The sequence below is a fragment of the Mus caroli genome, unplaced genomic scaffold (assembly GCF_978045245.1).
Source record: "Mus caroli unplaced genomic scaffold, Mus_caroli_1 scaffold_8, whole genome shotgun sequence".
Lineage (NCBI taxonomy): Eukaryota > Metazoa > Chordata > Mammalia > Rodentia > Muridae > Mus > Mus caroli.
Window position 1 is genome coordinate 59,737,939 of NW_028227263.1, and position 13,708 is coordinate 59,751,646.

At 37.2% G+C, this 13,708-nt stretch overlaps 1 protein-coding gene across 3 annotated transcripts in view; it reads left to right on the forward strand.

Annotated features, from left to right (window-relative positions):
- The window catches only part of Folh1 (folate hydrolase 1), a 67,316-nt gene that overhangs the window by 27,224 nt on the left and 26,384 nt on the right, over positions 1-13,708 (forward strand). For 2 of the 3 annotated variants that reach the window (XM_085841552.1, XM_085841554.1), the window contains exons 11-13: positions 1,777-1,859; positions 10,557-10,620; positions 12,950-13,017. In XM_085841552.1, the coding sequence (XP_085697678.1) occupies positions 1,777-1,859; positions 10,557-10,620; positions 12,950-13,017 (215 nt within the window). The remainder of the gene's footprint in view (positions 1-1,776; positions 1,860-10,556; positions 10,621-12,949; positions 13,018-13,708) is intronic. The other variant, XM_085841553.1, reaches the window with a different exon arrangement.

Genomic DNA, 13,708 nt, shown 5'->3' on the forward strand with positions numbered 1-13,708 from the left:
TGTGTCATCTATTTTGATACTGTAGCAACCTTTGAAATATTTTGTGAGTTCTGTTTCCATTTTATAGATATTAGCTATGTAATATGTGACAGAGCTCAAAATTAGGGTTGACACATTGCAAACTCACGGTGTCTTTTTTCCAAATAAGACAGAGGTGCACCATTTACATTTTAACAATGAAATTTGTCAAATAAGTGTGTACATTGTTCATGAAATTGGTTGTATTTAATCTCTATACAAAAGGTTTCATGATTTAACAAGAATTTTTTTTTTTAATAATGAATGCAAATCAGCATTGTCAAAAGTAAGGAATATACTCAAAGAATGAGATGATAAGGAACGAGTGAATAGGGAAATTAAATGATACATAACATTAGACAAAAAGAAACTGTTGAATTCAATAGTTATAGGGAAATAGGAAATATTCTCTCTCTCTCTCTCTCTCTCTCTGTCTCTCCACACACACACACACACACACACACACACACACACGCACACACACACTTTCTCTTTTCCTTGTTTTTGTTTGTTTGTTTGTTTTGTGCAAAGGTTTCTCTGTGTAACCACACTGAATGTCCTGGAACTTACTCTGTAGATCAGGCTGGTCTCAAACTCAGAGACTAGCCTGACTCTGCTACCTAAAAGCTAGGAATAAAGGTGTACACGACCACTGCTCAGTTTTTGCTTTCTTACCCACCAGCAGAGGGCATCATATTTCATTACAGATGTGGGTGTGGGGAACTGAATTCAGGACCTGTGGAAGAGCATACAGTGCTCTTAACTGCTGAGCCATCTCTCCAGCCCCTTTATAATATTTCATAAATATAGTTGAGATAGTTACAAGGTCCTTATAGCACTTACTAAGTTCTTCTGAAATAGTATTCTATTTAATGATCCTGATAGTCAAATCATATCTTCTCCTTACTCTACTATAGTGGATTTTATCTTCATAAAAGTAGGTTTTTAGCTGGGCAGTGGTAGCACACACCTTTAATCCAAGCACTTGGGAGGCAGAGGCAGGCGGATTCCTGAGTTTGAAGCCAGCCTGGTCTACAAAGTGAGTTCCAGGACAGCCAGGGCTATACAGAGAAACCCTGTCTTGAAAAAAACAAAAAACAGAAACAACAACAAAAAAGTACTCTTTTTTTTTTTTTATGGCACAGACTTACTAGCATCTAGGAAGTGTGAGAATCAAAGTTTAAAGCCACATTTTTCTTCACCTCCAATGTCACTGTTAATTACCTCAGAGCCTACTTATCAAAGTGTAAAATTTTCACTATTAATGGATACTGCTACCTAAAAGTGAGCCCTTGGTATTTGATTTTACATAATAGTGGAGGGAAAAAAATCACAGAAGCAGATGATCATGCTATTTCAGAACAACTTGGGAGGTTTCTAAATAGTTTCCCACATTTCTGCCTGCCACTGCAGCACTGGCTGTACCAGGGGTTTCTCCCTCTGTGTCAGGCATATGCAGATGAGAGGGTTTTCTTGCTCTTGGAAAATTGTAAATTAGAGAAATTATTTTCTGACTTCATGAGACTTTTACTGTCTACATTCTTCCTTTTATAATACAACTATACTATTTGATTCTAGCAAGTATCATTTTAAAAACATACAAAATGAAGTTGTGTGACTAAGGGTGTGAGAACAACAGGTCTTACTTTTCACAATAAAAGTCTTCAACATTTTGTGATTTCCCATCTTGGAGACTTCTCCTTATCTTGGGGGCTATGTATTTTTCAAGAATTTATGTGTTATTCCCATGTCTTTTAGGATGGAGGCCTAGAAGGACAATTTTGTTTGCAAGCTGGGATGCAGAAGAATTTGGCCTTCTTGGTTCTACTGAGTGGGCAGAGGTTGGTTGACAATTTTCTTCCACATAAATTTTCCAAAGTGACAAAAGAGTTGGGACTTTACTTTGAAGCTTAAAAAAATGACAAGTAAATCCAGTGAAACAATGTTTTGATTTTTGCTAAAATTTCTTGGATATGTGTTCAACCTTTTACTCTTACAACATAATGTTCTATATACAAAATTCATGTTTCAGACTCACACATCAAGTTACTTAATAAGTGACCAAATAAAAATCATCTCATCATATTTTAACTATGTTTACAATTTTTTGTTGGACTACATTACTACATTCGTATATATTACTTGGCTGCATGTGGCCCAGGGGCACAGCTTAGACATCTTTTTATGCAAAAGGATTATGTTATTGTTAAAAAAAATCTACAAGAGGTCAATAATATAACTCAGCTGGTTAAGGCACTTGCTGCCAAGCTGATGATTTCACTAGTTATTGGTACCTAGATGGTAGGAGGAGAGAACTGACATTCTCTCCTCTGACCGCCACTTACATGAGATGACATGCTTGTTCACATTACACACATACAGGCACTAAATACATAAATATATTAGTAAGAATATAATACATTTTTAAAAATCAACAAAATTGTCTCACTTGAAGAATTCACTTCTGTTCCAATTTTAGAAACACCTCATTTCAATTATTGAAATTTAATTTTGTTTTAGATAATGTAATATAATAAGTAAATCAGTGTACTGGAAGCAAAATACAAAGCCAAAACAAAACAAAAAAACAAAAATTTGGCAGTTTCTTTTTTAAATTAAATTTATTATTCACTTTACATGCTGATATCAGTCCCCTCTCTCTTCCCACTATTCCCTCACACAGAAACTCCTCCTATTATTCCCTTCCCTTCTCCTTTAAGAAGGAGAAGCTCCCTCTTGATATAAACCCTATATTGCCACCCCTGTACCACCCTAGCACATTAAATTCTCTTTAGGACTAGGTATATCTTCTCCCACTGAGGCCAGATAAAATGGTGCATGTAAGGGAATAAGATCCACATGCAGGCAGGAAACAGATTCAGGGAGAGCCCCTTCTTCTGATGTTGAGGGGCCCTGACATGAAAAGAAAGCTTTTCATCTGATGTATACACACACACACACACACACACACACACACACACACACACACATATATATATACATACACACACACACACACACACATACACACACATATATATACATACACACACACACACACACATATATATATATGTATATATATATATGCAGGGACCCTAATTCCATACAATCCATGATTGCTATTTGTTTGGTGTTTCAGTCTCTGGGAGCCAAAGGGGTCTAGGTTAGTTGACTGTTGGTCTTCCTGTGGAGTACCTGTCCTTTTACATTCCTTCATTACTTCCCCCAAATCTTCAATAAGGCTCCTGGAGCTCCATCTAATGTTTGACTTTTTCACTGGTTGCAGGATGAAGCCTCTCATTACAGTTATGCTCTGCCCCTATCTGCAAGCATAACGTAGTATTATTAATAGTGTCATGGATTGGTTATTACTCAAGCAATGGGTTTCAACTTGGGACAGTCATAGGTTGGCCATGTGCTCAGTATCTGTTCTTTGTCTCTGTACATCTTATAGGTAGGACATATTTTGAGTTGAAGGCTTTGTGGATGGGTTGTTGTCTTTATCCCTCCACTGCTGGTCCTGTCTGGCTATAGGAAGTAGTTCACAATCAATATCCCCCACTGCTGGGAGTCTCAAGTAGAGCTTCCCCCATAGAGGCCCAGGGCTTAGCTATCCTTGGTCTCTTTCACAATCTAGAGTCCCCCACTCTTCCTGCATCTGTCCCCTGACCCCTGTCCTGCTCTGCTCTCCATTCCCTCTCTCACCCACTTCCCTCCTATCTACCTCAGATTTCTCTTTTATTTCCCCCTCTGAGAAAAAGGCATCCATCCTTTCATTGGCCCTCCTTGTTATTTGGCTTGTTTGGGTCTGTTGATTATAGAGTGGTTATCCTGTACTTTATTCCTATATCCACTTAAAAGTGAGTACATGCCATACATGTCCTTTTGTAACTTGCTTACCTCACTATTGCTAATATCTAATTATAAGTGAGAACATACCATGCATGGCTTTGGGGTGAACTATCACCTCACTCAGGGTGATATTTTTTGTTCTATCCATTTACCTGAAAAATTCATGGTGTCCTTGTTTTTAATAACTGAGTAGTACTGCATTGTGTAAATAAACCACATTTTCTTTATCTTTTATTTAGTGGAAGGACATCTAGATTATTTCTAGTTTATGGATATTACAAATAAAGTTACTAAGAACATTTTTGGACAAGTGTTCTTATAGGAAAATGGAGCATCTTTTGAGTGTATGCCCTGGAGTGGTATAACTGGGTCTACAGGTAGAATTATTTCCAATTTTCTCAGAAACTGCCAAATTGCTTTCCATAGTGGTTGTATAAGTTTGTAATCCTACCACTGATAGAAGAGTGTGTCTCTTGCTCCAGACCCTTGCCACCATGAGCTACCCCTTGAGGTTTTGGCCTTAGCTATTCTGATGTATGTTAAGAAGAATCTCAAAGTGGTTTTCATTTCATTTCCCTGAATGACTAAGAATAGTGAATATTTTTAAGTGCTTCTTGGACATTCGAGATTCCTCTGTTGACAATTTTCTGTTTAGTTCTGTGTCCAGTTTTTTAATTTGATTGTATGATTTTTTGGTGTCTGACTTCTTCTGTTATTTACATATTTTAGATACTTATTCCTCTCTCAGATGTATGGTTGGTGAAGATCTTGTCACAATCTGTAAGCTCTCATTTTGTTCTAATGATGTTAATTTTTTTTTCCTTACAGAAGCTTTTCAACTTCATGGGGTTCCATTTATTAAGGGTTAATCTTAGTGCCTACATCATTAGTGTTCTGTTCAGGAAGTTGTCTCCTGTACCAATGAGTGCAAAGCCATTCCCCAGTTTCTGTTAGTGTATCTTGTTTTAGGCTGAATCTTTGGTCCATGTGGACTTGAGTTCTGTACAGGTTGATTATATGGATCTATGTGCATTCTTTTTCATGCAGACATCCATTTAGACAAGCAACATTTGCTAAGATGCTTTCTTTTTTCTAATGTAAAGTTTTGGCTTCTTTGTAAAAACTAAGTAGTCTGTTGAAATGTGGGTTTATTCTAGATTTTTAATTTGATTCCATTGGTCCACCTGTCTATTTCTATAATAATACCATGTGGTTTTTTTTTCTTACTATTATTCTGTAGTACAGCTAGAAGTCAAGGATTGTGGTATCTCCAAAAGTTCTTTTATTGCTCAGGATTGTTTTAGGTACCCTGGGTGTTTTGCTTTTCCATATAAAGTTGAGAATTGTTCTTTTTTTTCTTTTTTTTAAATTTATTTATTTTTATTAAGTATTTTCCTGATTTACAATTCCAGTGCTATCCCAAAAGTCCCCCATACCCTCCCCCCCAACCCCCTACCCACCCACTCCCACTTTTTGGCCCTGGTGTTTCCCTGTACTGGGGCATATAAAGTTTGCATGTCTAAAGGGCCTCTCTTTCCAGTGGTGGCTAACTAGGCAATCTTTTGATACATATGCAGCTAGAGTCAAGAGCTCCTGGGTAGTGGTTAATTCATAATATTGATCCACCTATAGGGTTGCAGATCCCTTTAGCTCCTTGGGTACTTTATCTAGCTTCTCCATTGGGGGCCCTATGATCTATCCAATAGCTGACTGTGAGCACCCACTTATGTGTTTGCTAGGCCCCAGCATAGTCTCACAAGAGATAGCTATATCAGGATCCTTTCAGCAAAATCTTGCTAGTGTATGCAATGGTGTCAGCGTTTGGAGGCTGATTATGGGATGGATCCCTGGGTATGGCAATCTCTAGATGGTCTATCATTTGTCTCAGCTCCAAACTTTGTCTCTGTAACTCCTTCCATGGGTGTTTGTTCCCAATTCTAAGAAAGGGCAAAGTGTCCACACTTTGGTCTTCGTTCTTCTTGAGTTTCATGTGTTTCGCAAATTGTATCTTATATCTTGGGTATTCTAAGATTCTGGGCTAATATCCACTTATCAGTGAGTACATATCATTTGAGCTCTTTTGTGATTGTGTTACCTCAGTCAGGATGATGCCCTCCAGGTCCAACCATTTGCCTAGGAATTTCATAAATTCATTCTTTTTAATAGCTGATTAGTACTCCATTGTGTAAATGTACCACATTTTTTTGTATCCATTCCTCTGTTGAGGGGCATCTGGGTTCTTTCCAGCTTCTGGCTATTATAAATAAGGCTGCTATGAACATAGTGGAGCATGTGTCTTTCTTACTAGTTGGACCATCTTCTGGGTATATGCCCAGTAGTGGTATTGCGGGATCCTCCTGTAGTACTATGTCCAATTTTCTGAGGAACCGCCAGACTGATTTCCAGAGTGGTTATACAAGCTTGCAATCCCACCAACAGTGGAGGAGTGTTCCTCTTTCTCCACATCCTCACCAGCATCTGCTGTCACCTGAATTTTTGATTTTAGCCATTCTGACTGGTATGAGATGGAATCTCAGGGTTGTTTTGATTTGTATTTCCCTCATGATTAAGGATGCTGAACATTTTTTCAGGTGCTTCTCAGCCATTTGATATTCCTCAGGTAAGAATTCTTTGTTTAGCTCTAAGCCCCATTTTTTAATGGGGTTATTTGATTTTCTGGAGTCCACCTTCTTGATTTCTTTATATATATTGGATATTAGTTTCTGTTTCCACGAACTGTCCATTGATGAAAGTGGTGTGTTGAAATCTCCCACTATTGTTGTGTGAGGTGCAATGTGTGCTTTGAGCTTTACTAAAGTTTCTTTAATTAATGTGGCTGTCCTTGCATTGGAGGAAAGATATTCAGAATTAAGAGTTCCTCTTGGAGTATTTTACCTTTGATGAGTATGAAGTGTCCCTCCTTGACTTTTTTGATAAATTTCGGTTGGAAGTCGATTTTATTTGATATTAGAATGGCTACTCCAGCTTGTTTCTTCAGACCATTTGCTTAGAAAATTGTTTTCCAGCCTTTCACGCTGAGGTAGTGTCTGTCTTTTTCCCTGAGATGGGTTTCCTGTAAGAAGAAGAACGTTGTGTCCTGACTGTGTAGCCAGTCCATTATTCTATGTCTTTTTATTGGGGAAATGAGTCCATTGATATTAAGAGATATTAAAGAAAAGTAATTGTTGCTTCCTATTATTTTTGTTGTTAGAGTTGGCATTCTGTTCTTGTGGCTGTCTTCGTTTTGGTTTGTTGAGGGATTACTCTCTTGCTTTTTTTAGGGCATGGTTTCCGTCTTTGTATTGTTTTTTTTTTTTTTTTGTTATTATCCTTTGAAGGGCTGGATTCGTGGAAAGATAATGTGTGAATTTCGTTTCGTCATGGAATACTTTGGTTACTCCATCTATGGTAATTGAGAGTTTGGCTGGGTATAGTAGCCTGGGCTGGCATTTGTGTTCTCTTAGTGTCTGTATAACATCTGTCCAGGCTCTACTGGCTTTCATAGTCTCTGTTGAAAAGTGTGTGATGCAATTCTGATAGGTCTGCCTTTATATGTTACTTCACCCTTTTCCCTTACTGCTTTTAATATTCTATCTTTATTTAGTGCATTTGCTGTTCTGATTATTATGTGTCGGGAGGAATTTCTTTTCTGGTCCAGTCTATTTGGAGTTCTGTAGGCTTCTTGTATGTTCATGGGCATCTCTTTCTTTAGCTTTGGAAAGTTTTCTTGTATAATTTTGTTGAAGATATTTGCTGGCCCTTTAAGTTGAAAATCTTCATTCTCATCTACTCCTATTATTGATAGGTTTGATCTTCTCATTGTGTCCTGGATTTCCTGGATGTTTTGAGTTAGAATTTTTGCATTTTGTATTTTATTTGATTGTTGTGCCGATATTCTCTATGGAATCTTCTGCACCTGAGATTCTCTCTTCTATCTCTTGTATTCTGTTGCTGATGCTAGAATCTATGGTTCCAGATTTCTTTCCTAGGGTTTCTATCTCCAGCGTTGCCTCACTTTGGGTTTTCTTTATTGTATCTACTTCCCTTTTTAGGTCTTGGATGGTTTTATTCAATTCCATCACCTGTTTAATCGTGTTTTCCTGCAATTCTTTAAGGGATTTTTGTGCTTCCTCTTTAAGGTTTTTATACCTGTTTAGCAGTGTTCTCCTCTATTTCTTTAAGTGAGTTATTAAAGTCCTTCTTGATGTCCTCTACCATCATCATGAGATATGCTTTTAAATCCGGGTCTATCTTTTCGGGTGTGTTGGGGTGCCCAGGACTGAGTGGGGTGGGAGTACTGGGTTCTGATGATGGTGAGTGGTCTTGGTTTCTGTTAGTAAGATTCTTACGTTTGCCTTTCCCCATCTGGTAATCTCTGGAGTTAGTTGTTATAGTTTTTTTCTGGTTAGAGCTTTTTCATCAGGTGATTATGTTAGCCTCTATCAGCAGACCTAGGAGACTAGCTCTCTCCTGAGTTTCAGTGTTCAGAGTACTCTCTGCAGGCAAGTTCTCCTCTTGCAGGGAAGGTGCCCAGATATCTGGTGTTCGAACCTGCCTCCTGGCAGAAGTTTTGATCCACTCACCAGAGGTCCTAAGATGTCGTGGAGAGTCCTTTGGGAACCTTGGGGGTGTCTTCAGACTCTGCACCCAAAGTGCCCCAGTGCTGGTGTGGACTGGAAGGGACTTGTGACCCTTGTTAGGCCTGAGAGTTTTTCTGTAAAGCATTTTTATGAAATGTTAATGGAGATTCCATTGAATCTGTGGATTGCTATTAGTATCTGTACAGAAAATTATCAATTTCACTTAGATTTCCAATTTTGTGGCGTACAGACTTTTGACATAATACCTTTTGATTTTTTAAGTGCCTCATTGTCCATGCTTATGTATTCATTTTAATTTCTGATTCATTTTTTAATTTTGTATCTCTGTCTTTCAGTTAATTTGGCTAAGGTATTGTCTATTTTTTCCCAAAGTTTTTTTTTTTCTTTTTTTCTTTTTCTTTTTCTTTTCTTTTCTTTTTTTTTTTTTTTTTAGCTCCGAGTTTGATTATGACTTGGCATCTACTCCTCTCCAGTTTGTTTGCTTCTTTTAATTTTTTCTCTAAGCTTTCAGGCATACTTTTAATTTATTAGTATGAGAATTCTAGCTGGAGGGCTTTGCAACCTCATAGGAACAACGATACCCACCAACCAGATTCCCTAAATCACCCAGGGACTAAACCACCAACCAAATAGTACAAGGAGTATCCATGTCTCCAGCTGGATTTGTAGCAGAGGATGGCCTTATCTGGCAACACTGGGAGGGGAGCCCTTTGGTCCTGCGGAGTCTTGATGACCCAGGTTAGGTGAATGATAGGGCGCTGAGGCAGACTGAGTTTGGGGGTGTGGGAGCACCTTCATAGAGGCAGGGGGAGGTAGGAGGAGGTACAGGGCTTGTGGACGGGAAACATGGAAAGGGGGGGATAACATTTGAAATGTCAATAAATAAAATAACCAATAAAAATGAAAAAAAAAACTCTCCAATTTCTTTATGAAGACATTTAATGCTATGAACTTTCTTCTTAGCACTGGTATTATAGTGTCCCATAAGTCTGAGAATGCAGTGCCCTCATTATTGCTGAATTCTAGAAAGTCTTTAGTTTCTTTCTTTATTTTTTTCCCTGATTCAGTGATCATGGAGGAGAGAGTTCAGTTTCCAGGAGTATTTTGGCCTTCTGTTGTTTTTTTGTAGTGGTAAATTTTTAATTCTAGCCACCCTCCAGAGCTCTCTTGTTTAAAGAATGAAACACACACACACACACACACACACACATATCGGCTTAATTTTTAATATGTCTAACTAGCTCAGTGTTTGCATACTTCTAAACCTCCCCACAGCTAGCATATACTCCCTCTAGTATTTGTGGGTTAACATTTTCTAAATTTTTTTTTTTTTTTTTTAATCTTTGGCTTCCCAGACCCAAGCAGGAAAGTTGTCCCTGGGGCCACTTCCCAGAATTCTTACATGTCCGTGGGCCTTTACTTCTAATATCACTGTTTCCCCATCCTATCCCCCTGACCCCCTCTGTCCCTTGCCCATGCAATCTAAAAGTCCCACCTTAGTCTTCCTGCCCATCCATTGTCTGTATGGCAATTCTTTATTACCAAAGCCAGCTGGGGGCAGGGACCCTCAGCATCTGGAAGTGCAGCTTTTGGGAGTCAAATTAAGACAAAGTACTCAAAACAGTCCCCAACAATTACTGTTGTTGTTGAAACCAACTTTAATCCATGGTGTTCTGACAAGATGCAAGGGGTTATTTCGATTTTCTTTTATCTATTGTGGTTTAATTCTTTTGAGACAAATTATATGGTCAATTTTGGAAAAGGTTCCATTAGGTCCCAAGAAGAAGGTCTATTCTTTTGTGTTTGGGTTAATTTTTCTATAATTATCTGGTAGGTATATTTAAATCTTAACCTCAGTTGGTTTCATTGTTTCTGTTTAGTTTCTGTCTAGAAGATCTGTCAATTGGTGTTGTTTCTCATTGTAAAGTACGTTTTTTTTTTTTTTTTTGAGACTTTATATGCCAAACTTGTGGGAATTGTGTTGCAATTTCATTCAAATATATACATTAAAGAATGGCAGAAGTGCCTTGGGTGGGAGAGAGTTAAATTTATCCTTATAGTTTATTAAGTTTTTTGTTATAGGAACATTCAAGACTCCTACAAGAACGAGGTGTGGCTTATATTAATGCTGATTCTTCCATAGAAGGTGAATATTGTTGGCCCCATTAGAGAACAATGGTTATTCTGGAGGTAGAATTTCATCCTAGCACAGAAAGAAGCCCATTAAGATGAAGTTAAGATACCTATGGCTGATTTCACATCTTTCCCTTTGATTCAGGACTGACTTCATGAGTAATTAAGAGGCATCTCCCCCCCCCCCCCCCCCCGCTGTATATCAATGCTAGTTCAGGAAGACTGCATTACTTAACATGCCTCTTCTACCAGAGTATCTTAAATATGGTTCTTACCTGTTGAATGCCTAAGTCACAAACTTGAAGAATCATTTGTTTTTGAATTACATATATGACATTTATGTTTAGGGACTAGTGAAATGGATAAGCCATCAAAGGCAATTTGAGAGAAGCCTGACAAACTCAGGTGTATCATGTGAACCTATTTAAAGATGGACTGTGAGAACTAACTCCAAAAAGTTTTATTTTCACTTCCATGTGTATACAATGATACACACACGCACGCACACACACACACACACACACACACACACACACTTTTTATGTGATAAATAATGACCATTCTTAAATCATATGATTTGGGAGCTGGAGGTATAGCTAAATGATGTTATTATTATTATTGCTAGTTTTGAACATTTGATTTGTCCAGTATTTTAGCAATCACTGGGCTTAGATAATTATGTCATATCTGAAACTGGACCATAATTTTTAGGATTAAGAACAAATATGCATAAGTTCAATGTGATTGAGAAATACAACCCTCCATTCTTTGGTTAAATGTTTATTTCTCAAGGGATGTAATAACACATACCTGTAAATATATGTTAAAATATAAACATAAATATAACACAAAACTAAAGTGATATTTTTATTTATTTGAAAGTTTTATAAATAATAAAGTATGTAAAATTGAAAAAAATTAAAGCTTTACTCAGATTACCCTTAATGTCTTCTCCAAAAGATCTGTTCTCCTTGAATTGTAGTGTTTCTGTCCTATGAACTCTCATTTATCTGAGGAATATGCCAGAAATATATTTAATGCTCTCTTAATTCTTGCCCATGTAATATTTATGTGATATAGCTCTCATGTGATATAAGTACTTATTTTCCATACTGTACAGAAGAGAAAGCTGTGACTCAGATGTCAGTCAACTTCCCAAGGGTTACCTGAGAGGAGAGGGTTGAGTTCAGTCTTTCCTATCTATTATGCTTTCTTACCTCCTGTTATATCTTACAGAACTTTGGTATTACAGGTAAATGATTGGAAATCCACATTTTCACACAGAAAAGATAAAATGTTTCATTTAATGAGTATACCTTGATTTATTATACTTATGTAGTATAATAACAACCTAAATAAACCACCTCACACAAAAAAGCAAAGTCACTACAGTAAAACAATAGAAATTTTGTAGCACATTTAATAGTGCCTTTACATTTCAGTTCTGTAGCTGATGTTGTAGAGATTGTCAGTGATGCATATGTACTTTTCTATATGAAATTTCAACTGAATAGAGAGCCATGTATGTAATTCTTTGATCCCATATTACGTGTATTTATATTGTAAGAAATGCCTTATCTCCTTCCTAGTTACTCATATAAAACACTTGTCTATCTATCTATCTATCTATCTATCTATCTATCTATCTATCTATCTATCTATCTATCTATCTATCTATCTATATGAGACATAGAACTCACGAACATTCTGCTTCAGTTTCCTGAGTGCTGGGATTAAAAGCCCACGCCACTCAGCCTTCAGTGACCTGGATCTTACTTTGTGAATAAAAAATACCTAACAGTCCCATGTTCAGGACACATGTAATGGCTATTCCTTGTTGTCAACTTGACTATATATGGATTAAACTACATTCCAGAATTGAATGGATCACCTGTGATCCAGATTTTGAGTTATGTGAAAAACAGACCAAGGACAAGAAAAAAGAACAGATTCTATGGAGTGTTACATCCAGGAGTCAATGAGATCCCTCTGAAAATGTAACATGAGCCCAAAGGCTGAAGAAGTCATGCAGATATGGTGTAGGATACTGATTCAAGCTGAGGGAACAGTATTTGAAAAATGCTTAAGGAAAAATTTTTAGGTAGAATAGGAAGTAAAGACTTGGAGAGATGGCCTGTTGAGCTCTCTCCCTAATCTTCAGGACAAGATTTAGCAGTCAGTGTCATAAAATTTGTTTTTATAGCTTAAGATTGAGAACAATATAGGGTGTTTTATAAAGTGTATTTTTGAAGGAATAAGTTTATCTACAGTTTAACAATGGTCTTTGGGTAAATAAATAACATAAATGAAAGAAATAAACCAGGCAATTCCTTCTGTTTCAGGAAATTACACTCTAAGAGTTGATTGCACACCACTGATGTACAGCTTAGTGTACAACCTAACAAAAGAGGTAAAGAGGTGGGAAAATCTTTGCAGAAACTCTGAAAATAATATTTTGGATGCAACTGTTATTTTAAATATTTATATTGTTTGTAGCTAACTTTCTTTTCTCATGAAAAATATTCTTTCAGAATTTTCTCAGCTAACCAACTCTTTCTCCATATATTATCTGCTATTTTTCCCACCTCTGTGAGTCAGCCTATAGGCTGCATTCTGTCTACCATCTGTACTTTGGAAATGACAAAATAGACCTTACAAAGCAGCCACTAGAGTCACACTGTAACTGGAACTACTGTTTAATTCCTTTACTCTATAATTACTTTATGTCCCCTTGTATGGTAAAATTAGGTAACTCACAAGGTACGGATGACTGAATAAATTTAATGAAATGCACCCATTTGTGGACAAAACCTAGGTGATTCCTTCTTGATTTTTTTTTTCCTTGTACTCCAATCTTTGACTTTACCATGAGGGTCTGACCTTCCTTCTAGCTCTCTTAGCAGCAGCAGATACTGAAGTTGTTTGGAGGCACCGTTTACACTTCTATGTGAAAGGATCTTTAAGAGAGGGTTTTGATAGGTAGTTCAGATCTACCTATACATGAGATCCAGATCTTCCTGTCTAGCCTCCAGATTTCCGGAGTTGCAGGAGTGTATCATCATTGTAGCTGCATGACAGACTTTTGAGACTGATCTCAAATT